Source organism: Mandrillus leucophaeus, unplaced genomic scaffold, assembly GCF_000951045.1.
Source record: "Mandrillus leucophaeus isolate KB7577 unplaced genomic scaffold, Mleu.le_1.0 Scaffold242, whole genome shotgun sequence".
In the NCBI taxonomy this organism is placed as follows: domain Eukaryota; kingdom Metazoa; phylum Chordata; class Mammalia; order Primates; family Cercopithecidae; genus Mandrillus; species Mandrillus leucophaeus.
Window position 1 is genome coordinate 1,275,186 of NW_012102499.1, and position 27,152 is coordinate 1,302,337.

The 27,152-nt window shown below is 37.9% G+C and overlaps 1 protein-coding gene across 3 annotated transcripts in view; it reads left to right on the top strand.

Moving 5' to 3' along the window:
- GKAP1 (G kinase anchoring protein 1) overlaps positions 1–27,152 on the top strand; it is an 80,288-nt gene that overhangs the window by 5,124 nt on the left and 48,012 nt on the right. For all 3 annotated transcript variants that reach the window (XM_011982759.1, XM_011982758.1, XM_011982760.1), the window contains 4 exons: positions 5,527–5,785; positions 10,314–10,457; positions 21,286–21,363; positions 25,415–25,538. In XM_011982759.1, the coding sequence (XP_011838149.1) occupies positions 5,570–5,785; positions 10,314–10,457; positions 21,286–21,363; positions 25,415–25,538 (562 nt within the window). In that variant the 5' untranslated portion in view covers positions 5,527–5,569. The remainder of the gene's footprint in view (positions 1–5,526; positions 5,786–10,313; positions 10,458–21,285; positions 21,364–25,414; positions 25,539–27,152) is intronic.

A 27,152-nucleotide genomic window follows, 5' to 3' on the forward strand; every position in this document is an offset into this window, starting at 1 on the left:
TTTTGGTATGTGTATAAATAATAGACATATTTAGAAATTGGGGATTATTTTCATATTAAGTTTTAGTCCCTTCTTTCATTTAAAATTACATTTCCTTCTCTTCCACTTCTGAAGTACTGGTCAGCGTACCTTTTGACATAGTATGTAGATTTCTGTCAAGGCTGTTGAGGTAGATGATGTGTTGATATGTTGGCTATTTTTTTTTTAAGTATAACATAGCACAGATGATTGAGCCTTTCCAGTTGTTTCATCTCCTATCCCCTTAGCTGCAGATTAAGTAGTATTATTTTTTGTCTTTAATATTTACTGTTAGGTAAAGTATAATATAATGGCAAGTGGCTGCCACTATCTTACTCTTTTTTTTGCACCTTACCCTGATCAAACAAGGGATCATTAAAGGAGCATTTCCCCCTTTCCATTTTACCCTTTCGGAAGTTAAGACATGTTAACACATAGGTTGCTGATGTGACGTAGCATAGGTAGCTGCTTTACCAGAAAAATAATTTTGTCTTTTGAGTGTTTGTCATTGGTTTTTTTCTTGATTAACAGTATTTGTCATAATACTTTCTTTTTGCTTTGTCTTTCTTTTGTTACTTTTCATTCATTCAAGAAACATTTAGTATCTATTGTATACCCACTATTTAAGATATAGTCTCAAATGTGACTCTTGGGTTTCTGATAGATAGGTATTTTCCTTCTGTAGTATGTTATGTGTAATCTTTAGATCTTTAACTCCTTTCACTGGCTGACCACTCACCTACTACTCAATGCCTAAAAACATTTTTCTTTCATTTCAAAGATTAAAGCCTTAGCTTGTATAGGGGCCACATGTTGTTTAAGTTTCAAAACACTTTGCAGTGGAGTCAGGCATGCTTAGTCAAATTTTTAAATAGTTTGTACCAATTCTCCTATGTCTCATAGTGTCTCATGGCACATTTCAGTCTAATAATAATAGTAACACCCGTAAATGTGTATATAGTCATGTGCTGCATTAACTATGTTTTGTTTTGGTCAATGATGGACATATAAAGCAGTATTTTTATTGTACTTTTTCTTTAGATATACAAATACTTACCATTGTGTTACAGTTGCCTCTGATACAGTCACATGCTATACAGATTTGTAGCTTAGGAGCAATAGGCCATACCATCTAGCCTAGGTGGATAGTAGGCTGTACCAGTTAGGTTTGTGTAAGTACACTGTGTGATACTCACACGGTGATGAAATCACCTAATGATGCATTTCTCATAACGTATCCCCATCATTAAGTGATGCATGACTATATTGAGTGCTTCTGGCTACTGTTCTAAGTACTTTACATATATTAACTTCTTCAGTCTTTACAACAACTCAGAGAGATCAAGTAGGTTGCTCAAGGACTTACAGTAAGTAGCAGGTTGGGTGTGATGGGCATTCTGGCTCCAGGTCAGTGGTCTTGTGCTGGTGCTCCCTGCCATTTGCTTTTTGCATTACTGACACAAAGAACCAGAGGCATCTCATTCTCCCAAAACTGGAAAGAGATTTAAAGGTGTCTGTATTGAACTAGATGGAAAAAAATGTGAAAAACGTTTTTGTTATAGTATATGATTAGGATAAGTAAAACAATATAAATTAATAGGAAAGCTACTAAATGTTGAATTTCTATAAAACCTCAGACTCTTTTCAGGGTTTCTAATGAGATAATTGTACTTGCTTCTGTGAACATTAACTTTTCATTTTTAAAATCAGTTTATCCACCAATGAAAATATTCAGTTCCTGATCTAGACTTTTAAATAATGATTTCTTAGGATTGAGTGTCCATTAAAACTTCATTTGTATGAGGAGGTAATAAAAACAAGCAATTTTTATCTAAGCATTCAGTAATTTGCAACAGTTGGAATTATTTTTAAATGATCTAACAGCTCTTTTCATCAAAAATGTAATAGAAAATTTCTTGTGATAAAGATGAAAGGATTTGGGGCAGTTGCGGTGGCTCATGTCTCATGTCCCAGCACTTTGTGAGGCCAAGGCAGTAGGATCACTTGAGCCCAGGAGTTTGAGACCAGCTTAGGCAACATAGGAAGATCCCCATCTCTATAAAAAGTAGAAAAAATTAGCCAGGCATGGTGGCACACACCTGTAGTCCTAGCTACTCAGGAGGCTGATGTGGGAGAATCATTTCAGCCCAGGAAGTCAAGGCTGCAGTGAGCCATAATCAGGCTACTGCACTCTAGCCTAGGTGACAGAGCGAGACCCTGTCTCAAAAATAAACAAATGAATAAATCAGTGAATGACAGGATTTCAGATTCAATTGGACTTTCTAATTTCAAGTGTTTAAAAGTAATGACAAAGTTCTAGGTGACAGAAAGCATATGCATTGTTTGAGCAGTCACCTTGCAGCTAGATTTGATGTTGCTGAAAATGGATGTCACTGGCAAATGGGGAAAAATATAATCAATACAGAGATTTAAGGCTGTTGCTTTAAGGAAACCTTGCTCCCTAGATTTTGGGCTCCCCCGTTCTTGACTTCCTGCTTATTCTACCGTGTGCCTTGCTGTTGAGGCACCTTAAACATAATCTTCCAACAGTTTTACAAGCCTGTCTATAATAATGGGTAACAGTGCATTCTGCAGTTGTCTGATGAGGTAGATTACTAGGACTTGGAGCACTTCCCTTTTCATAGTTGACATAACTCCAGAGTGGCATGTGCAGGAGCTACCCACTGAGGAGCACCGGATGAGGTTGCTTGTATCTGGAAGTGACTGGAACAGAGGCTCTTACTTTTTCAGGGGTTTCTGGCTGCCCCAAGGCCTAAGGGAAACTGTCTAAGGATACCCTGGTAAGATAGCTCTGTCTTATGCTACAGAAATAAAATTTCTATGAGCCTTGGAGAGATGTTTCAGAATAGAAATTTATGAACATTTAATACATGCAAATAATCCATATATGAAATTCACAGTTTTCATATCAGTCCTAGAATGGAAAGAAATTTCTTTGTGTAAGTTATAAGTCATGATAAGGCTTCAGTAAGCAATCTGAAAATCTCAGCAGCTGAAAGCAGCAAAGTTGCTTTCTTGCTCAAGCTGTGTGTCCATCCCAGGTTAGTAAGGGGGCTTTGTTCACTGTGGTTGCAGACTTTATTAGATCTGGCTGATAGAGATTCCATCTCAGTATACGCTTCTACAATCACAGAAGCAAGGAAAAGAGGACACGTTGAACCACACACTGACTTGTAAAGCTTTTTAAAGTTTATATTTCACTGGCCAAAGTAAGTTACCTAGTTACGCCTGCCTTCAACAGAGAAGTGATGTATAGTGTAATTCCCCTTCAGGGAGGGACAGTGAATATTTGTGAACAGTAATACAGCTGCCACTTCCAGTTAATAGCCCCAACATTTAAAATTGAATATAATGATAGTTGAACAATTATATAGGATTATTGTACCTTGAGTGCTCAAGAAAGTAACATTTTATATAGGATTGTTACTATTTTTTTGAGAGAGTCTGACTCCGTTGCTCAGGCTGTAGTCAGTGGTGCAATCTCAGTTCACTGCAACCTCCACCTCCTGGGTTCGAGATTCTCATGCCTCAGCCTCTGGAATAGCTGGGATTACAGGTGCGCATCACCATGCCCAGCTAATTTTTTGTATTTTTAGTAGAGACAGGGTCTCACTATGTTGCCCAGGCTGGTCTCAAACTCCTGGCCTCCAGTGACCTACCCACCTCAGCCTCCCAGAGTGCTGGGATTACAGGTGTGAGCCACTGCACCCGGCCTATAGGATTATTTTAATAAAATATGTTGAGGTTGAAGCAGAATTCATCTTTTCCATAATATTTCTGGAATTTCTTTTCCATTTTGAAACATTTTCTCCTTTGTCATAACTTATGAAACTTTCATTCCCATGCTTGCAGGAAAGATTGGAAGCAAAAATCTGTCACAATTTATCATGTGGTATCATCTCTGTACATTGTCATATTTTGTCTTGATTTGCATATTTCTAGACACAAGCAATTTGTCTTAACATGATATTGTAATAAAAATGCTATAATTTAATGACGGCTAGACAGCATCTTCAGACCTCAGTTCTTACTGTGATTTTTCTTCGTTGTGTACCAAAAACTTGAAAGATTTCCAAATGTTTTTCTGGTTACTTAAGGTGGAAGATTGAATATGTACTTCTCATTTTTCTTCCCTCCTGAAAACATACAAACGATAGTGTGTGGTTGGCTTTCAGAATGGATCTTAATGATCCTTACTTCTTAGTATTCACCTTTACATAGCCCTTTCCCACAATGAATAGGGTGGACCTGTGTGATAATGTGATGTAGTAAGAAATATATATGTAACCAGTGGGATATTGTGGAAATGACAGCAGTTCATTCAGATATGAGCACTGTGAATCAAGACATAGGATAAAACTATAAAGAAAAGCAAAGGAGTAAGTTATACGGAAATCAGGATACTTGTTACCTCTGGCTGGTGCAGTGGGGGAATGCAATTGGAGAGAAGCTTAGGAGTCAGTTAACGTTTTGTTAACCTTTGTGCTGGCTACTTGGAGTGTTCATCTTAATTTTTTCAAACCGAATACTTTGTTCAGTTTCTGTGTACCTGAAACATTTCAAAATACAAATTTCTGAGTTGCCGTTCTGTTAAGACAATCTGTGTCTTTTTAAATTGGAAGAGTACTTAGTCTTCTGGTTGTTACAGGGCTTCTTAATTTGGACTTTCAGATTAAGGTTCAGCAAATCTAGGTCCAAGTGGAGACTCAGCCACTAACTTCCAGAAAGAACTAAGGGAAGTCACATAACCAACTTAAACTCCACTTACCTTAGCTGTATAACTAAAGGATTTGGATTAGGAGCTACTGGGGGACTTTTAAGATCCCTTCTAGGTCTAAATGGTTGTGGAAAAGCTGACAGCACATGACATGAAGCTACACTCACCTATGCTTGCATGGAAGCTAGTGAACTAAAACATAATGCAGAAGGCATTTTGAAAAGTTTCCTTTGGTTGAGAGAATTTAAGCTCTTTATTTTTGCTGTCAGTTCTAAATCACAGTCTCCAGAATCAAACTTATGGTAGTATTTTATATATGATAAAAATGGTATTCTGTCTTTACTCTTTTTTTTCTTTTATTGGAAGTTGGGAGTTAACATGTAGTTGGACTAAAGATCTTTTTTTGTGTATAATGAAAAAATGATACTCTTTTCCACTGTAAACCATATTGATTTAGAATGTTCTTTATAAATATGTATATATTACAGAATTATTGAGAGAGGAAAACCATGCATTTTTAAAGTATACATGGAAAAATGAGCACATTATATCTGTGAAATCTTATGTCATTTTTCTGTTGTAAAATGTTACATTGTTTGCTTAAATATAAAAGTATGTTACTGCTAATAGTGCTGTGGGTATTAATCCCAATTTACTAAAGCCAGTGTCAGAAGAAATTTACTTTATATACATATGGTTGTTTTAGCATCTACAACAGATTTTACTGAGTGTTTGTTTACCCATCTGCCTATTCTTCTCCCTCCCCACAGAAATTGTTCTTGACAGAAGTATTTTAAAAGAAAAATCTTTACGATGGCCTCCGCAGTACTTAGTTCTGTTCCCACTACCGCTTCTCGTTTTGCCCTGTTACAAGTGGATAGTGGCAGTGGTTCTGATTCAGAACCTGGAAAAGGTAAAGGTCGAAATACTGGAAAGTCTCAAACTTTAGGAAGCAAGTCAACTACAAATGAGAAAAAAAGAGAGAAAAGAAGAAAAAAGAAGGAACAGCAACAGAGTGAAGCAAATGAGGTAACACTTAAAATTATTTGTGTTGTCTGCTTTCCCAATAGACGATAATCATCCTGAGAACAGATACTATCTTGTTCACCTATGTATTCATAGTACCTGTTACACAGGTATTCTGTAAATATTACTTCAATGAATGGATGTGAATTTGTGTATATTTAAAATAAAATGTAATGATTTTTTTTTTTTTTTTGAGACAAGCTTTCACTCTGTCACCTAGGCTGGAGTGCAGTGGGATGATCACACTTCACTGTAGCCTCAACCTCCTAGGCTCAAGGTGTCCTCACACCTTAGCCTCCTGAGTAGCTGGGACCACAGGCACACACTGCCATGCCTGGCTAATTTTTGCATTTTTTGTAGAGATGGAGTTTTGCCATGTTGCGTAGGCTGGTCTTGAACTCCTGGGCTCAAGCAGTCTGCTTGCCTCAGCCTCCCAAAGGGCTGGGATTACAGGCGTGAGCCACCACACCCTGCCTGAACATTTTTAAAATACATTTTTTTCTGACTGTGGAAGTTTGTGTGTTCATTGCATAAAGTTTAGGAAAGTCTTAAAAGGAAGCAAAGGTCACTTACAGATATGACCAGAAATATAACCAATTAATATTTTGGTATGTGTTTTCTGTACACATATATAAATTTATATGAATATATACATGTATATATATATCCGTGTTATACTTAAATGAAGATGGGATTATTTAATAGACTTTCATAACTGGCGGTTTTCCGTATTAGTAAATACAGATCTCTGTTATTTTAAATGAATCCACAGTTTACAATATTTATGTGGTTATTTCATACTTTATTTAATTGAACTCATGATAAGCATTTGGGTTGTTTCCTGTTTTCTACTGTTATAGGCAAAAATCATATGACTAGTTGTTTTTGTTTTTTTGAGACGGGGTCTCATTGTTGTTACCCAGATTGGAATGCAGTGGTGCGATCTCGGCTCACTACAACCTCTGCCTCCCAGGCTCAAGTGATCCTCCCACCTCAGCCTCCCAAGCAACTGGGACCACAGGCACACGCCACTACACCAGGCTAATTTTTTGTATTTTTGGTAGAGACAGGGTTCATCATGTTGCTCAGGTGATCCACCCACCTTGGCCTCCCAAAGTGCTGGGATTATAGGTGTGAGCCACCGCGCCGGCCTCTCTCTGTTGCCCAGACTGGAGTTCAGTGGCATATAGCTCACTGTAACCTCCAACTCCTGGGTTCAAGCAGTCCTCTTGCCTCAGCCTCCCAAGTAGCTAGGCTAATTTTTTTTTTTTTGTAGAGACAGGGTCACAGTACATTGCCCAGGCTGTTCTCAAACTCCCGGCCTCAAGCAATCCATCTGCCTCAGCTTCCCAAAGTGCTGAGATTACAGGTGTGCAACTCTCTTTCTGACCCTCTGTGACTCGCCTTGAATGTACATTTTTATGCATTCGATGGTCATTTTTTTTTTCTGAGATGGAGTCTTGCATTGTCACCCAAGCTAGAGTGTAGTGCCATGATCTCAGCTCACTGCAACCTCCACCTCCCGGGTTCAAGTGATTCTTCTGCCTCCGCCTCCCAAGTAGCTGGAACTACAGGTGCACACCACCACACCTGGCTAATTTTTATATTTTTAGTAGAGACGGGGTTTCGCAGTATTGGCCAGGCTGGTCTAGAACTCCTGACCTCGTAATCCACCCGCCTTGGCCTCCCAAAGTGCTGGGATTACAGGTGTGAGCCACTGCACCCAGCCCATTTCTTTTCTTCAGAGTAAAAACTGTATAGAAGGCCCTTTTTTCCTAGACATCCTTAGCATTAGTTATATGACCAACATTTAATGTGCCCATTGTTTTTAAAAGAAATGCTGAAATACAACTCTAGTATGTGTTTTGTTTTAATAGAAGGAGCAGTTGGGTATATAAGGACCTTCCTTATTATCGTTTAATGAAAGAAGTAGTAAAAGTGTTTTATTCTCATAGTAATGTCCCAAGACTTAGAAAAAAGCATTTTCACTTTATATTTTTCTATTAAATTTCCATCTCCATTGCTTTCTAAATATTCTTTACAATGCTATCCACACAGTTACTTTAAAGGAAAGACATTTTCCTCACTAGATGATAACCTTTCAGAAGTCAGATCTTTCAGAACTTTTGATTGCCCACTATTTTCTTTTAGGAATTAAGATGATTTGGGGGAAACAGAAAATAAGGCAATAATGGAGTTTATATTAGAGAATGAGAAAATGTAAAACAATGAGTGTGAAGGATCCGCCCTTTGCACTTCAGCCATTTGCAGTTCTATCAGCCTTTACTTTCTGTAAAGCAAACAGCAGCCAACCTACCAGTGCTTCATTTCCAGCAGCATCTCCTCCTGAATGTCCTTTCCAAGTCAGAAACCAGCTACTGGTGGTGTTTCTATCTTATTTCCTTTTATAGAACAATGTACTTGGTAAAAACCGCAATTACTTTTGCACCAACCTGGTATTACCGGTTAAAATTGTTAATCCACAATTGAAAGCCTCTTTATTAGTTTCTCAGGGCTGCCATAAAAAAATACCGCAAACTTGGTGGCTTAAAACAACAGAAATTTATTTTTCACAGTTCTAGAGTCTAGTAGAGTTTCAAATCCACACGTCAACAGGGCCATTCTCTCTCTGAGACTCTGAGTAGAGTATTTCCATGCCTCTTCTAGCTTCTGGGTGGCAGCTGTCAATCCATGGCATTCCTTTGGCTTGCTGTGTCATCACCCCAATCTCCACCTGTGTTGTTATGTGGCATTCTCTATGTATCTGTGTCTTCACCTCTTTGTATAAGGACACCAGTCATATTGGATTAGGGCCTAACCTAATTCAGCATGACTTCATCTTAACTTGATTACATCTGTAAAGACCCAAATTCCAAATAAGGTCACATTCATGGACACTGGAGGTTAGGGCTTCAAGGTATCTTTAGGGGGGATACAATTTGTTAAAAACTTCAGATAAATTAAATTGAACAGTTCAAATGCGCAAAGACCAATTCACAATTCAGCAGCCCCCAGAACCAGAATAGGTTCAGAGCTACTCCTGGGCTGTCAGATGGTCAGGTAGTATTTATGGACAGAAAACAGAAGTGAGGTGCAGAAACAGCTGGACTGGTTACAGCTCCACCTTTGCCTCATTTGAACATAGTTTGACAGTTGGCCACCTGTGATTGGCTAAAACTGGGTGATTGGTACAAAAGTAGGTTACAGTTTGTTTATATATTGTTAGGTTATAGTTCACTATGTATGGAGAAACTTTCAAGTTGAACTTAAAATATGTAAAGAGGCAGTGGGGGCTGGGCGCGGTGGCTCATACCTGTAATCCCAACACTTTAGGAGGCTGAGGTGGGAAGATTACCTGAAGTCAGGAGTTCAAAAAGTAGCTGGGCGTGGTGGCATCCAACTGTAATCCCACCTGTTTGGGAGGCTGAGGCAGGTGAATTGCTTGAACCTGGGAGGCGGAGGTTACAGTGAGCGAGATCGCACCACTGCTCTCCAACCTAGCGACAGAGCGAGACTCTGCCAAAAAAAAAAAAAAAAAAGTAAGGAGGCAGCTTTAGACTAAACTTTTTTTTTTTTTTTAAATTGCTCCTTGCAGAGCAGGGCTAGCTCATAGGCAGTATGCCCAGTCTGCTGGCTAAACTTAATTTAACAAATTCAGTTCATAACAGCCTCTCAGTATTTTTCTCTCTTGTTTCAACTACTTTGTCTCAGATTATTTTTATTGTTGGGAGTGGCTTGGCCAATACTGTTTTAGTTGATTATGTTACTTTGTGGACTAGGCCCTGTATTTTTTAGCACTAGCAAAGTAGTTGTCAGAGTTGTTTAGGCGATCTCTCACTATTTAAACTTTTAAATGTGTATGCTTCTGAGCTATATTGTTTTGCATTTTATTTTATTTTTATTTTTGAGACAGGGTCTCACTCCGTCACCCAGGCTGGAGTGTAGTGGCATGATCACTGCTCACTGCAGCTTCAACTACCCAGGCTCAGGTGATCCTCTCACCTCAGCCTCCTGGGTAGCTGGGACCACAGGTGCGTGTCACCACACCCAACTGGTTTTTTTTTGTTGTTGTATTTTTTGTAAAGACTGGGTTTTGCCACATTTCTAAGGCTGATCTCAATCTCCTGGGCTCAAGCAGTCCACCTGCCTCAGCCTTCCAATGGGCTGAGATTACAGGGGTGAGCTGCTGAGCCCGGCTATGTTTTGCATTTTAAGAGCACACTTGTTTTACTGTTTTCTACTCCTATAAACTTCTCTTTAGTAAAGAAGAATGATTAAAATGGAGGTATAATAGAGTATAATACATTTTTCGCTTAATCATTTCATTTCTCTACCAATATTATCTCAAATGCTGGCAAAATTAACATTCTACAAAGATTATACAAAACACAAATAATAACTTTAGTTGTGTGAGTTAGCAAAACGAGTGGAGTAGAAGTATAAAAATACCATTTTTTTAAATTAAAAAAATCATTAGTATCCCAGGATTGGTAAACTGAATTTAATATATTTTTTCTTTGTTTTATTATAGCTCAGGAATCTTGCTTTTAAGAAAATTCCCCAGAAATCCTCCCATGCTGTTTGTAATGCTCAACATGATCTTCCATTGTCAAACCCAGTCCAGAAGGATTCACGAGAAGAAAATTGGCAAGAGTGGAGACAAAGAGATGAGCAGGTACAACTAAGTAAATAAAATTGCTTTGTTATTCATTGAATTTATGGATTTTTCAGATGACAGTGCCTCTGAATTCATGTCACCACTGTTCTGAGAAGCAGTTTGTATTGGATTAATTCACATTTGCTGCTTTTAATAAGGGGTTCTGTTTTTGATCTACTCAAAAACAAAATTGATACATTTGTTGTTTATGTTAGTTTTGGCAATACGAAGCAGTTATTTTGTGGTTTTAAAAATCATCTGCCTTTTACAAATCAGGGAGAGACAGGGAAGGTAGGGGAACAGTATTAAATTATTCCAAGTAAGAAAATCACATTTGTAGGGCAGAGGTCTCTTGTTAAACATACCCTAGGCTGGGAGTGGTGGCTCGCACCTGTAATCCCAGCAATTTGGGAGGCTGAGGCGGGTGGATCACTTGAGCCTAGGAGTTTGAGACCACCCTGGGCAACATAGCAAAACGCTTTGTCTGCAAAAAATAGAAAAATTAGCTGGGCAGGGAGGCGCACACTTGTGGTCCCAGCTACTCAGGTGGCTGAGGTGGGAAGATCACCAGAGCTCAGGAGGTGGAGGCTGCAGTGAGCCGTGATTTTGTCAGTGCACTCCAGCCTAGGCAGCAGAATGAGACCCTGTCTCAAAACAAAAAACAAAACAAATAATACCCAGTGACAGTTTTGCTTAAAAAAGAAAGCTTTTGGGAAACTTTACCGTTGTTTCTTTAACCTGTTTACATGATATTTTGTTCTTCTATGTCTCTATTAAATGTCATTAAAAACCAAATAAAATAGATAACTCATTAAGACCAATACATATCTTTTTTTGTGTGTGGAGTCTAGGAAAATAACATACTAAGCGTGGAATGTACTCTAGGAGATGCTGTATGTATATAGTAAATGATGAGTTATTTATTTGCCTGTCAGACTATCATTTGATACATTCAGAATGAGTATCGTTCTAGCAGATATTAGGTCTAGTAGAGTGGCTATTTCTGTCATTCTTGGGTTATCAGTTTTAAAATAAATAGACTATACTAAGTTATTCTCTTAACACAAACTATGCTAATTATAACATTTTCTTTAGGATTTTGCAGTGCCTGAGGCTCATCATTATGAGCATCAGTTATTACTGTAGAGCCATGCAGTAGTGCTGTTCAAATGGCAGTTCCAGGCACTGGTATACTGGATAAATCATCTTGTACTGTTTCTAGGGGTTGATTCTTTTTTTCCTTATAAAATATTCATTATAACCGATTCTTGTTTACAAATATAAATGTTTTAATGATCTACTTGTTTAGCCAGTAATAGAATTTGCCAGTGTCTTCATTGGAGAGAATTTCTCCCAGTGGCCTAAAGTGCACTGGAGAACTAATGGAGGAAAACTACTCAAATTTGCACCAAAATAAATTCCATGCAACATGGGAACTTGATCACAGATATCTGATTGCCTTTTCTTCTGCTCCCACTGATTGCTGATGAAATGAGCAGGTAATGATGAAAAGGAAATAGTCTAACTTAGCCCTGATCTTATATAAGGATGCCATTGAAGGCCCAGGAACTTTGATGAATTTCTGCTGAGTATACTACTGATGGATCACTTAGGAAGACTTAGAACCTTATGTGGGAGCCTCACTTGGAAGAAAATAATGTGTGGAAGTAGAGTAGATCTTGGGATAATTACGCTGAGAGGTGAGGAAGAGATAAGGGCAAGCCTTGCAACTGATGGACAATATACTGTTTGGAATCTATTTTATTATTACTAATAAATTAATAATAGATTTCAAAAGTAGCTACATTTAGAGGGATCAGGCAATGACTATATACTAGGCAGAAAGCATACAGTATGTTGGGTGTTCTTCCTGACACAGTATGAGAAATTTCCGGGATGGAGGGCTGAGCCAGACAGAAAGCTGGACATGGAAAACTTAGCTGTTATTTGGCTGCTTATGTCAAACACAAAAGAGAAATTATGCTAGGAACAAAGTTTCCTAATCCTAAATCACCATATTGATAATGCAAATTTACATCAACTAAGTCTCAGCATACAATCTGAGAGCTAGAATTAAACACCCAACCAGATGGACAGTAGGAAAGCACCCAGTTCGCCTATTTATGAGCAAACACTAGATCTCAGTTGATCTCATGTCAATGGAAGAAAAGTTTCTGCCACATGAAGGAAAAGAACATTGTACTTAGTGTCTGGAGTGAAAGCACACCTTGAAAAAGATTTGCTGCAGGAAACGGAAGTCAATTTTAGATAGCACCTGTGTTTTGCTTTAATAAAAATCAAGAGGCTAGAACATTTTATAAAAGTCAAGGGGATAGTAATGTTATATAACAAGGTAAGATAAAATAATGGACTAAAATGAAAAAGTGACTGAGAGAAATTAAAAGGGAAATGGGTGAATTAAAACTGAGACAGGACTGGGCGCAGTGGCTCACACCTGTAATCCCAGCACTTTGGGAGGGAGGCCTAGGTGGGTGGATCACCTGAGGTCAGGAGTTCGAGACCAGCCTGACCAACATGGAGAAGCCCTGTCTGTACTAAAAATACAAAATTAACCAGGCGTGGTGTTGCATGCCTGTAATCCCAGCTACTTGGGGGAGACTGAGGCAGGAAAATATCTTGAACCCGGGAGGCAGAGGTTGTGGTGAGCCAAGATCATGCCATTGCACTCCAGCCTGGGCAACAAGAGTGAAACTCCGTCTCAAACAAAACAAAACAAAAGTGATATGGGTGAATTTTAAAATTTAGCAAAATAAACTCATAGCAGATTAAAAACTTAATTAGAAGGACCAGAGTATCTACAAAGCTGAGCCAATTGTGTGAAGGAAAATTGGAGATAAGTTTTTCTGATAAAATTGACATGATAGATTGGAACACTGAATTTAAATCCAACAGAGGCATAATTAATGTCCCTGAAACAAATAGAACAGAGGCAAGTATTAAAGATTATGTTGATAGGCCGAGTGCAGTGGCTCATTCCTATAATCCCAGCACTTTGGGAGGTTGAGGCAGGAATATTGCTTGAGGCCAGGAGTTTGAGACTGGCCTGGGCAACATAGTGAGACCCCAGCTCTACAAAAAAGAAAAAAGATTATTTTGATAAAAATTTCCCTAAGCTTAAGCCTTGAATCTAAGCTTGAAAAGAACACCAAATTTAAGTCTTTTAAGAATTAGATTATAATTTTAAGAATGAGGAATAAGGAAATAGTAGCATAAATATATGCACAGGAGAAAACTTGTTGCCTACACAGGATGAAGAATCAGGCTGGCTACTTTAAATACTAGAACCAAAATGTTAGGACCAAGAATTCCACATCTAGCTTAGAAGTCATTTGTGTGAATGTGAAAGAAACACACTCAGGCCCAGTGCAGCAGGTCATGCCTGTAATCCCAGCACTTTAAGAGACCAAGGTAGGCAGATCACTTGAGCCCAGGAGCTCGAGACCAGTCTAGGCAATATGGCAAATCCCCATCTCTACAAAAAAATGCAAAAATTCACTGGATGTGGTAGCGCATGCCTGTAGTCCCAGCTACTCAGGCTACAGTGAGCCGTGATCATGCCAGTGCACTTCAGCCTGGGTGACAGAGCGAGACCCTATCTCAAAAAAAAAAAGAAAAAAGACACTCTCAGACATAACAATAACTGAGAGAGTATACCACCATTATCCTTTCTGCAAATTTTTCTGAGATGTGCTCTTGCCAATTAAAAAGGAAATCTAAATGAAGAGTACAATTAAAAAACACACTAATGGTGAGTAAGCTGGTTCAATAAATAATTAACTCTAAGTAGTAGCTAACTTGTATCTATCCCAGCACACTTCATTGTGGAAAAGTGGTCTTATATTCGCTACCCATTTATTTGCTTAGATGTATATATCAAAAGGTGTTTATGTTTCTTAATTGAAATGGGTGTCATATGATATATGATGTATAAAATGATATGTAAATTATATCCCAGTAAAGCTGTTTTTCTTTTTTTTTTTTTGAGAGGGAGTCTCGCGCTGTCGCCCAGGCTGAAGTGCAGTGGCCAGATCTCAGCTCACTGCAAGCTCCGCCTCCCGGGTTTGCGCCATTCTCCTGCCTCAGCCTCCCGAGTAGCTGGGACTACAGGCGCCCGCCACCTCGCCCGGCTAGTTTTTTGTATTTTTTAGTAGAGACGGGGTTTCACTGTGTTAGCCAGGATGGTCTCGATCTCCTGACCTCGTGATCTGCCCGTCTCGGCCTCCCAAAGTGCTGGGATTATAGGCTTGAGCCACCGTGCCCGGCCAGCTGTTTTTCAAAAAAACATGTAAGTCGTGGTTTTGACTTGGTTGTATGCATAATTTTCACTTAAAAAAATTTTTTTTTTTGAGACAGAGTTTCGCTCTTGTCGCCCAGGCTGGAGTGCAGTGGCACGATCTTGGCTCACTACAACCTTCACCTCCCGGGTTCAAGCGATTCTCCTGCCTCAGCCTCCCAAGTAGCTGGGATTACAGGTGTGTGCCACCATGCCTGGCTAATTTTTTGTATTTTTTTTTTGGTAGAGGCAGGATTTTACTATCTTGGCCAGGCTGGTCTTGAACTCCTGACCTCAGGTGATCCCCCGGCCTCAGCCTCCCAAAGTGTTGGGATTACAGGCGTGAGCCAGCATGCGCAGCCACTGTTTTTTAAAATGATTAAATCAAGATCAAGAAACATACTGTTCACCAACAGCTGCTGTCTATGAATAAATCTCTGTAGATTTTTTTAGGTATAATCTGTTTTATTCATGATGCACTGATATCATTGATTCCAGTGTACCTTTTTTTAAAAGTCATGACTCAAAAAATAAGTAGAAAAATCTCTTAAGGGTTTCAGTGATTAACAGACCGAATTTTATTGTGTATTTCTTCTGTTACTGTATTGATTCAAAGTCTACACGTCACTGGTATTTTTCTCACTCTGATGTGAGATGTCTGTTAGTATGTCCACAATAGCAAGTTCTCTCTTATGTGACATCCTTCAGTTCATTTGATAAAGGTTTTTTTCCAATAACTTGTTCTGGTTTTGTTTGTTTGTGAGTGTAATATTTATCATTAACTGTGTGACTGCTGTAATAAATCCCTTGGCAGTAGTTTGACTACCTGGTTTTCTTATAAGGGGTATAAATTCAAATTAATCCATTGTATTTTTGGCTCTTTAGCAACAAAATTAATCACTTTTATGCTAGAAAGCATTACTTAGTAGTTGTTCTGGAAAGACTCCTACAGGTCCCTAGGCTTTGTTTGAAAGTGAAACAAAAACTGTGATATCTTCAGGCCACTGGTCTCCCCAAGTTTCTTTCTCTCTTTTTTTAAAATTTTCGTGTATTTTTTGAGACGGAGTCTCACTCCCATCGCCCAGGCTGGAATGCAGTGGTGCAATCATGGCTAACTGCAGCCTCAACTCCCAGGCTCAGATGATTCTCCTGCCTCAGCCTCCCAAGTAGCTGGGACTACAGGCACACTGCACCATGGCTGGCTAATTTTTTGTATTTTTAGTAGAGATGGGGTTTTGCCATGTTGCCCAGGCTGGTCTTGAACTCCTGGTCTCAAGCAGTCCACCTACCTCAGCTTCCCAAGGTGCTAGGATTATAGGCGTGAGCCACCACACCCAGTCTTCTGACCAGATTTCTTGACAGGTAGCTGAGAGCAAAAGATTGATGACTCACATGAAAAATTTATTCATTATCTTAATTTTCTATTTATAACTTTAAATGTAAATGTAAATTTACAATTTAATTTGTAAATTTCTGCTCCTTTTGTGACATCACTCTTAAATGTAAATTTCTGCTCCTTTTGTGACATCACTCTTGTCCTTACACATACACATTTATATTCTATATTCACTGTATTGGAGTCCTGTTAATTTCAAAATTTATTGTGTTTTTATAAGTTGCATTATTTATGGTTCTATTTTCATTACTACTTTTAATTCTTTCATGACTCATGAACCATTTTTATTGCTTGGGGGTATGATAAAGCATACAACAAAAATGCAGACTTAGTAAATGCAAACAGCACTCAGAAGACATAAAAATACATTAGCTGAGATGAACTGAATGTGGTAATGAATGTGAATGATACATGTCATTTTTGTAGAACTCTGACAACCTTTGGAATAATTTTGTTCAATAAGACTACTGTAAGATTTCTGGGAAAATAATCTTGCCTTCCAAATTACTGAAAGATATGTAGTCTACACTTTGAAAATCTAACGGGTTAGAGGACCACTATGCACTACTGCTATTAAGTGTAATCAGTTGGCTATAAGTATTAGATATCTTCAGAATGAGGATCTTTTTTGTTTTATAATAACTATATTTCCGTGTTGCCTATGATAATTGAAGACTGTTCATTTGGAATTTATTTTGTTTGGATTTAAATGGGTAAAATTGTAATGGTACTTAGACTTACAAATTAATTTTTAAAAAATGTTAGCACCAAAATATTTACTGTCCTTTAGGTTTTTCATTGGTTCTTCATACTCTTTAACTGATTGAGCTATAGGTTTGCTTAAATAGAAAAAAAAAATGTTTTACTACTAGATGGGGAGTAGGAAGCAATGAGGAAGTCAAGAGGAAGGGGATCTGAAGTACTCCATCTTGGGCACATGTAAGTATCTTCTTGAATTCTGTAGGCATTTTAGGCCTACTGTTTCCTCTTTTTCTTCCTTTCCTCCTCCTCCCATAAATAAAAAGAAAATAAAAAGGAACTTACCATTTGCAAACTTAAACAAGGTACTTTTTTAAAAGTATGCTTTTATTTGCATTTTATTGCCTGGAGCCTGTCTTATAGGCCCAGTCTCTGTCTCTGTCTCCCTCTCTCTTTTACTTGTACATTTACTGATTAAGTAGGTTGTCAGCTATATTTATAGCAGTCTTTGACAGAGAATAAAGATATGTTTAGAGAATTTCGAATCATGTTTTCTTTCTCTTTTCTGATATGTGTTGGTCTTGTGCTACCATTCTCCCTATTATCTAAGGTCAAAAACCTTATCTTTGATTCTTTCACACTTTATATTGTCACTGTTCCAAAACTTGATCAGTCTCTTCTTTATTTTCTGCACTGCTACATTTTGGTCCAGGTGCCCATATACTGTCTGAGATTACAATGGCTTAGTCAGACACATTGATTCTAGGTTCTCGCTCTTCTAATATTCCAGTTTATGTCTTAAAAATTACTTTTGTTTAATGTTAGCATTCCTCTTTTATCTGCCCTATATCCTTAAATTTTAGGAAGTGTCTGGAACCTAATGCTGCCCTAACTAAGCAATCTTATTTTCTACTATTCTGCAACATGGGAGGGTAATTCTAATTCATTTGGTACTGCTCTTATGCCAGAAACTGTGCTAGGTACTTCATACGTATTACAAGTTTAAATCCTCAAAACTACCTTGTACAGTTGATATTCCAATGTTCTTTTTAAATATTCTGAGATTCACAGAAGTTAATATAACTTGTTCAAAGTCACAATTAGCATGGGTGGAATAGGAATTTAAATTATCCATTTCTGTGATCTCCCAAAGCCTGTGTTTTTTCCACGTCTTTTTCTTGTAATGTTTAAAATTCACTTTTTGTCAGAATGACTTTCCTTAGTATTGCATAGTATATCTATTCTTAATATTGTAACATTAACATAATGTGGCTCTTTGTGCAGTTCTGTTTCTGCCTATCCAAATTGTATCTACATTTAAATACCAACGTAAAATTACGTTTGTTGTCGATCTTCTTTTTCTCAACTTCTGTAGCTCTTTTAATGTCTTATTCTATTTCCTGTAGCTCATACACATTAATCTTACATCCTCAACTGGGTAGGAATTCTTCAAGGGCAAAGACCAACTTTAAGCTGCTTCTTTAAATTAAGCCCCATAGGCAGGGAGGGCACAGCCCCTAGAAAACTCTAAATGAATCCTTAGTGGCTGATTGATCATACAGTGAAATTTTTGGAAGATTTGTTCTAGTTTTCAAAAATTTAAATTTAAATCATTTTTGTCTACCTGCATTTTCTCGTATACTAGTTTATGTTAACAATTAAAAGGTAAATTTAAAGTCCGAACTACTATTAGAATCAGTTGCTGGGAGGGCCATATTTTTTTACTTTAAAATTTCGATGTTCAGTTTTTATCAAGCTATTAAAATGAGCTGCCTTAATATTTAAATTCTGTGAGTTAATATGAAAAATAAAAATGACGTCTAACAAGACTTCCACTTCCTAACCTGTTCTGCCCACTACCTTATTTCTGGAATATTGTCAGACTATGTGACATATTAAAAATAATCTCAAATGCCCTTTCTATAATAATTAAATGCCATCAATAGGGATTAAAAGTTTAGTGGCAAATTGAACCAACTTTGTTCAGAATAAACAAGTAGTTTTGTTGCTTTTTCTTTTTTTGAGATAGAGTCCCACTCTGCCACCCAGTCTGGAGTGCAGTGGTGCAATCTCAGCTCACTGCAACCTCCACCTCTGGGTTCAAGCGATGCTCCTGCCTCAGCCTCCTGAGTAGCTGGAACTAAGGCGTGCACCCCCATGCCAGGCTGATTTTTTTTTTTTTTTTTTTTTTTTTTAGAGACAGAGTTTCACCCTGTTGGCCAGGCTGTCTCAAACTCCTGACCTCAGGTGATCCCCCCACCTTGACCTCCTAAAGTACTGGGATTACAGGCATGAGCCACTGTGCCGGCCTAGTTTTGTTACTTTTTCTGTTAGGATGATTACTGTCCTTTAACTGTAGTGAAACATTTTGTATCAGTTTGCCATGAGGTTAGGTGGAGAAATTGATGTAAATTTCCTTTTATCTTATAACCATTGAATACCCATATACATAAGTGGATATAATAAGCCTAAAAGATTAATTTATTACTTTTTCTTGCTAATTTCTAGTTTAGATTAATTTTTCACTTCTTTTAAGTTATTCCATAAAGTATGTATAATTTACACTGGGCTTAATCTGATTTTCTAGTCCTATATATCCTTACGTACCATTTTAATTCTAATTGTATTTTTCTGAGTTAGATTGTTTTTCAGTGTAAGCTTAGTCATTTTTCCTCTCTTTTTATTGTATCAGCATAGGATTAGATGAGATGCTTTCAAAGGGATGACTTTGTTTAGAAATGTTTAGTTCATAGTGTCCAGTATTAATATTTTTCTAGTTTTTAAGGTGTCTCTTTGAAACAGATCACTTCTTTTTGGAGTTGGTTTCTATTTTAGTTTAGATTTTTAAAAATTATTAAGCAACAGAAATAATTATGATTAACTTAGGTAAAAAAAAACTTTTTTGAAGGATACTGAGTGATTCTCAGATTTGAATTAAAAACTAAATAATTAGGTCTTGGGAAAGCTGGAAACCAAGGAATTTGGGAGTGCTCAGAGGCATGAGCTAGTAGATGTCATTTTTTGACGGTTATCATCAGATAATTAAACTCCACCTGCTTTTTCTTTGTTCTCAAAATTCCTGGGAGAAAAAAAAGGAATTGGATCACTTGCCCACACCTTTTGTCATTGGTGATGATAGCTTGGGTGTTTGTGTGGTATGGCAGTGCTTAGTGTACAGAATTATGTGACTGGCTGTCCTGCTGAGACCATGGGACTTTGGAATGAATTGCAGTTATTTAAAGGAATGGAGGAAGGGATTCTGGACTGATTAAAAAAAATAGAGATGCCCACTAAATTTATGCTTTTGTCACCCTGTACACATGGACACATACATGTATACAAATCCAGGATGTTTACACATGTCATGTTGCAACTGTCTTATATACAGCTGCAAACACACTCACCTATGCCCAGCAGTGGACAGCCCAAAGTTCCATCCAACTACTGCAGCCTTCTGTTTGGCAATTAGGAAAAGTAAGTCCTGTAGAGATTAATTGGATTGGAGGATGGTGAAAGCTAGATTTTAAAAAGTTAGGTGAGCCGGGCACGGTGGCTCACGCCTGTAATCCCAGCACTTTGGGAGGCTGAGGCGGGTGGATCACGAGGTCAGGAGATCGAGACCATCCTGGCTAACACGGTGAAACCCCGTCTATACTAAAAATGCAAAAAAAAATTAGCCAGGCGTGGTGGCGGGCGCCTGTAGTCCCAGCTACCCGGGAGGCTGAGGCAGGAGAATGGTGTGAACCCGGGAGGCGGAGCTTGCAGTGAGACGAGATCGTGCCACAGCACTCCAGCCTGGGTGACTGCGCGAGACTCCGTCTCAGAAAAAAAAAAAAGTTAAGTGAGATTGATTAGTGAAAAAGAGGAACAAATGTATATCGCAAAGAATCATTATTAGATGACTTAAAGCAACCATATAGTTTTTCATTTTGAGAGTAAAAAGATGCACTATGAACAATTATTCTGTAACACCTGGCATATACCAGGACATTTGGCAACCTTATTCTGTACCTGTGGTTTTTTCTATATCCAGGAAGTGGTATACTGTGTTCAATAATGCTTATTGAGTTTTTTTTTAGTATTCTTATATTTTTGAGTAATAATCACTCATAATTTTTGGTGTCCTAAACTGAGTGTTGCCTTTGACATCTATTATAGTGCCAATAATTTGGTAAGATTTTTTTTATTAAGGTAAAAAGTAAGATTATATCATATACAACAGATAATTAACAATGAAGAGGAGAAATGAAAATCTCAAAATTGGAAGTTTGTATTTTGATGTCTTCTATAGAGTATAGGCTTCCTAGTTTGGCATGGCTATATAACTTTGGAGAATCTATATTGTTTTTTAACATGTTTGCTTTCTTTTCATCTATATATGGTAATGTGTGTGGTTATTTTGCTCGTGTGATGTAATGATACTGTCTGTTTATTGTGAAACTTTTTTTTTTTTTTAGCTGACATCTGAAATGTTTGAAGCAGATCTTGAGAAGGCATTATTACTAAGTAAATTAGAATATGAAGAACACAAAAAGGTATTTACATACTTAATGATTTAGATATTTTAGAAGTTTAAGTGGTGAGGTTAAAATCAACCTATTTGAATTTTACATAAAATTTCTTCTATAAAGTTTATCCAAAAATTCATTACCATAATAAAATATTACCAAGAAGTGTTTATAATAGGATCCCTTCTCAAGTTTTGAGATAGAACAGAAACAGTTGGACTAAAGCTTTGTCTGGCGACTTGGAACGTTTAGTTAAGGAATTTCCTCACCCAAGATGAAGGGAAGAGAGAGAATAAAATTCACAACAGATGATTTTAATTTATTTTTATTATTATTTTTTCTTGGGACCGAGTCTCAGTCTGTTGCCCAGGCTGGAGTGCAGTGGCATGATCTCACCTCACTGCAACCTTCGCCTCCCAGGTTCAAGCAGTTATCCCGCCTCAGCCTCCTGAGTAGCTGGGACTACAGGCGTGAGCCACCACACCCAGCTAAATTTTGTTTTTTAGTAGAGATAGGATTTCACCATGTTGGCCAGGCTGGTCTCGAACTCCTGAGCTCTGCTGATCCACCTGCCTTAGCCTCCCAGAGTGCTGGGAATACAGGCGTGAGCCACCGTGCCCGGCTGATTATTTTAATTTTAAATGAACATAGAAAATAAGTGGATTTAAAATTTTAATATGGGCTACTATAGTACACGGGCATTTTTTAAGAGACCTCTGCCAGAGATGCACTACAATCAAATAAAGTAGGAGGCCATTTCTGAAATTTTGGCCTTGAAAGCTCAGCATTTGTCACTGAACTTTGATATTAGGTTGTGTGCTGAAATGCATTCTATAGCTTGTTATTGTAGGAGGATTTGAGTAAAAAGAAGTGTTGGTTTCCAGTTTCTGTATTTAAGTTGTGTGAGTATTCATTATATTAATATCATTTAACATTTTATTCTTTAACATTTATTGGGATTATTTTTTGGTTTATAAAATTTGTTCAAGCTGTGATTACTCAGTGGTTGATCTTAAATGGTCTGTGGTCATCCTTAAGACATTTTGGCCATGTCCTTGTATATTAGTGTCTTCATCCAAAATGAAAACAAGCAAATAATTATAATTCACAGCAGCTACTCAGGAGGCTGAGACAGGAGGATTGCTTGAGGCCAGGAGTTTGAGACTAGCTTGGGTTAACACAGCAAGACCCTGTCTCTAAATATATGGTTTTTTTTAATTAGCTAGGCATGGTGGTGTGAGCCTGTATTCCCAGCCACTTGGGAGGCTGAGGTGGAAGAACCCCTTGAGCCCAGGAGTTAGAGGATGCAGTGAGCTATGATCATCCCACTGTACTCCTCCTGCCTGGGCAACAAAGGGAGATCCCATCTTAACAAAAAAATTCACAGCATTGCTTTTGCTAGTTATTGAACTTAGTTCCAGGGAAAAGGAAAAAAGTTGCTAATAAAGTGGGCAGTGTATATTATATGTGTTTCATTTCCATATCCCTCTTTCTGTTACCCCAAATGACGAAGAATGAACTATAACCATTATTGTTACATAGCCATTTAGACACAAAGCAGGAAAATTACAAAAATTGATACAGCTAGTTTTACTATGATTTAATCATTTAAATGGACTATCAGGTTACACTGGAGAAGTAATCCTGTTTTGCTCAATTAGGAGATAAAATTTATCAAATAGAATATTATACAAAGGTGACTTCTTGCTGTTAGATTTATGGATATATGTCTAGGTTCTAAAGCTAGAAGGATTACCTGTATCCTTAGAGGAGAAATAGAGTAAATAGTGTTGATAAAATGTCATACTCCCAGCCAGTGTTCTTTGCACAGTTATAGGTGTAATACTCAAAATCACTGATTTTAGCAGATAATAATGACTAAGAGAAGGGAGGAACTTCTTTTGTATGCAATGGGTAGTTCGATGGGATTGTATTGATGTGTAGTCATTGAGATAAAAGTCAATATTCAGTAAAACAACTCTTAATACAATTGTTTTAGCCTAAGGATTTTTATAACAGATAACTAAAGTTTAGGATGGCATTTTCTTTTCTTTTCTTTTCTTTTTTTTTCTTTTTTGAGACAGAGTTTCACTCTTGTTGCCCAGGCTGGAGTGCAATGGCGCAATCTCGGCTCACCACAACCTCCGCCTCCTGTGTTCAAGCGATTCTTCTGCCTCCGCCTCCTGAGTAGCTGGGATTACAGGCATGCGCCACCACCCTGGCTAACTTTGTATTTTTAGTAGAGACGGAGTTTCTCCATGTTGGTCAGGCTGGTCTTGAACTCCTGACCTCAGGTGATCTGCCCACCTCTGCCTCCCAAAGTGCTCGGATTACAGGAGTGAGCCACCATGCCTGACTGAGATGGCATTTTCTGTTCTGTTCTGTCAGTTATTCACCAAATAATTATTGAATAGCCAAAATGTGCCCCTTGAGTGTAGTGGAGGGAGACATAGTGTATAGTATTGAAAGATGTATGTTCTCAGTGCAGTGGAAATTCAGAAAACTAGAAGGTTTTTCAGTGCCTTTAATGGGGATGGGTTTTAGGAAAGGATTCTTTAAAAAGAGTCTTATTAGATGTATTAGAAGTTCATGAGGTAGACAAGAGGAAAGTAGGCATTCTGAAGGAAGGAGTGGCAAGTATATAAGAAGTATACATGTGAAAGAATATAGCATATTTGAAAAACTGTCATGTAAGGACCTAGAACTTCTGGAGATACAGCCAGAAGGATAGGACATAAATTACTTCATGTACTAGGCAAGGAGATTGGGTTTTATACATCCATTGGCAGAAAGCTGTTTAATCGTTTTTTTTTGAGACAGAGTCTCACTCTGTTGCCCAGGCTGGAGTGCAGTGGTGTGATCTTGGCTCACTGCAAGCTCCGCCTCCCGGGTTCACGCCATTTTCCTGCCTCAGCTTCCTGAGTAGCTGGGACTACAGGCGCCTGCCATCGCGCCTGGCTAATTTTTTGTATTTTTGGTAGAGATGGGGTTTCACTGTGTTAGCCAGGATGGTCTCGATCTCCTGACCTTGTGACCCACCCACTTCGGCCTCCCAAAGTGCTGGGGTTACAGGCGTGAGCCACCATGCCCGGCCCTAATCATTTTAACTTTTAGATTGATTTTGGGTTTTCATTTTAGAAACTCATGTGTAGCAGTGTAGAAGATGGATTGAGGAGCTAAAATTAGAGACTGTTGCAGTATCCAAGCAAAAGGGAGTTGGGGAAATGACTGAATATACAAAGAACAGAGAATGAATTTAAGAGATCTTCAGGAGATAAGTTAAACAAGACCTAGTAATTAATTGGCTGTAAGGTGTGTAGGAGAGTAGGCAAGGATACTCTGAGGTTTCCAACTTAGACAGATGTGCAGATGGTGGCGGCATAACAAGGTACTTCATAAAGGATCGAGTGGGGAAGGCAGGGTGGTGAGATGGAAAGATAGAATATATTTCATGTGGAGATGCTTATTGAACATTCCAGTTCAGTTGTCTGTCTATAGAGAAATAATTAGTTTATTGGTAGAACTTTAAACTTTGAGATTGAAGAGCAGTGGGTGTAAAGGTTAAATAGGTTAGGAGTGGGATAATGTGAACACCTGCTACGCTTTTGAGACGGTTGAGAAAAGAAGCCAGCAAAGGAAGCTTAGCAGTAGTCAGAAATGTATTAAGAAAACCAAGAGATGCTTGAAAAAAAAAATGTGTTTTGGATTTGGTGATAAAGAGGAGGTTGACTTTAATTTTAGTGTCAGAGACCAGTAGAAGCCAGATTTCAATGGGATGAGGCAGGAAATTGCTGATTATTGTCTTAAATTTGGTCTTGAAAGGAGGAAGGTAGCAACGAGGAGGGGGTTATAGACCAAGGTGTAACTTTTTTTGTTTTCATTTTAATGTTTAAGATGTAAGGGATTGAGTAAATGAATAAAGAGGTATCCCTTTATACAATTTGGCTGGCCTAAATTTTGGTTTTTTATTTGCCTATTATTTTTTAAAAAAATAAACTTTAAGAAACATATTACCTATTGGTGAGTTTATTTTACAGTTTGTAAACTGAACTTAATTATTGTTGGTAATTCTTTTTAGGAGTATGAAAATGCTGAAACTACTTCAACTCAGTCCAAAGTTATGAATAAAAAAGATAAAAGAAAGAATCATCAGGGAAAAGACAAACCTCTCACAGTATCACTAAAAGATTTTCATTCGGAAGGTAATATATATACAATGCTATTATGCTAAAAGAACTATTCTACATCTATTTTATATTTCAGTTGTAAATATCTTTATAATTTTTAAACAATAAGTAAAAGTTGTTCATGTATCATGTAGAATGTAAAAAATGTAAACCTGTGTCTTAGTTTGTTTTGTACTGTTGTAACAGAGTACCTGAGAATGGGTCATTTATAATGAAAGGAAGTTTGTTGGCTCACAGTTCTGGAAGCTGGGAAGTCCAGTATCAAGATGCCAGCATCGGGTGAGGGCCTTCTTGACAAGTCATCACATGGCAAGAGTGAGAGCAAAAGGGGGCCAAATTTGCCCTTTTATAACCAATCCCACCTGTGAGGGTGGAGCTCTGATGGCCTAATTACTTGTTAAAGATCCCACCTCTTAATATTGTTACAATGGCAATTAAATTTCTTCTTTTTTTTTAGATGGATTCTCACTCTGTAGCCCAAGCTGGAGTGCAGTGGTGCAATTGTGGCTCACTGCAACCTCCGCTTCTGTGACTCAAGCAATTCTTATGCCTCAGTCTCCTGAGTAGCTGGGACTACAGGCCTGTGCCACCATGCCCAGCTAGTCTTTTGTATTTTTTAGTAGAGACGAGGTTTCACCATCTTGCACAGAGTGGTCTCAAACTCCTCAGCTCAGGAGATCTGCCCGCCTTGGCCTCCCAAAGTGCTGGGATTACAGGCATGAACCACCACACCTGGTGGCAATTAAATTTCAACATGAGTTTTGGAAGGGACAAAACTGTTGGGAAATAAACTAAAACCATTTGGGGTTTTAAAGTAATTTAAAATCAGTCATTAAAACCCCATAAAACTTTAGTAAGAATTTATCTTTTTGTATTTTTGAGTTTGTCTCTGTTCTAAAACTTACTGAAAATAAAAATTGACATTTGTAGTTTGAGTCATCTTGAAACATATTATTTTCCTTATGCATGAACTGATTTTGCTTACAGTAAGCCAGGAGTAATGTTTTCATATTTCAGCCATTATTGGTCAATGTCTTCAAGTTATCTGGAACTGCATCTTAAAAAATTAAAATACAAATTTTAGGACAAGACTTATTACCAGAAAAGTGTTTATAATATCATTTGTATTTTTTATCAAATGGAGAAGACAGAAGGAATTTTACTATCCACTAAACTTTTGAAGAAAAACCACAAAGCACGTTATTTTTAATGTGGGAAATGTTAAAAAATACTTAGCCTGTGCTGTACAGTATGGTAGCTGCTATTCATGTGTGGCAATTTAAGTAAAAATTAAAATGAAAATGTAGCTTCTTAATTGCACTAGCCATATTTCAAGTGCTCAGTAGTCACATATGACTAGTGGCTTCCATGTTAGTCCAGCTGTAGAACATTACTATCATCACAGAAAATTTTATTGAACAGCGCTTTGTCTATACCAGTCAGAATAGTTGCTCACCGTATGGACAGCTGTTTGTTCATTGACAGAGCATTTTATTTGATTCATATGAATTCAGCCTTAGTACATTGGGCATTGTTCTGTGAGGATAAATATTACCTTAGCAATAATTTTTTTTTTTTTGAGACGGAGTCTCGCTCTGTCGCCCAGGCTGGAGTGCAGTGGCCAGATCT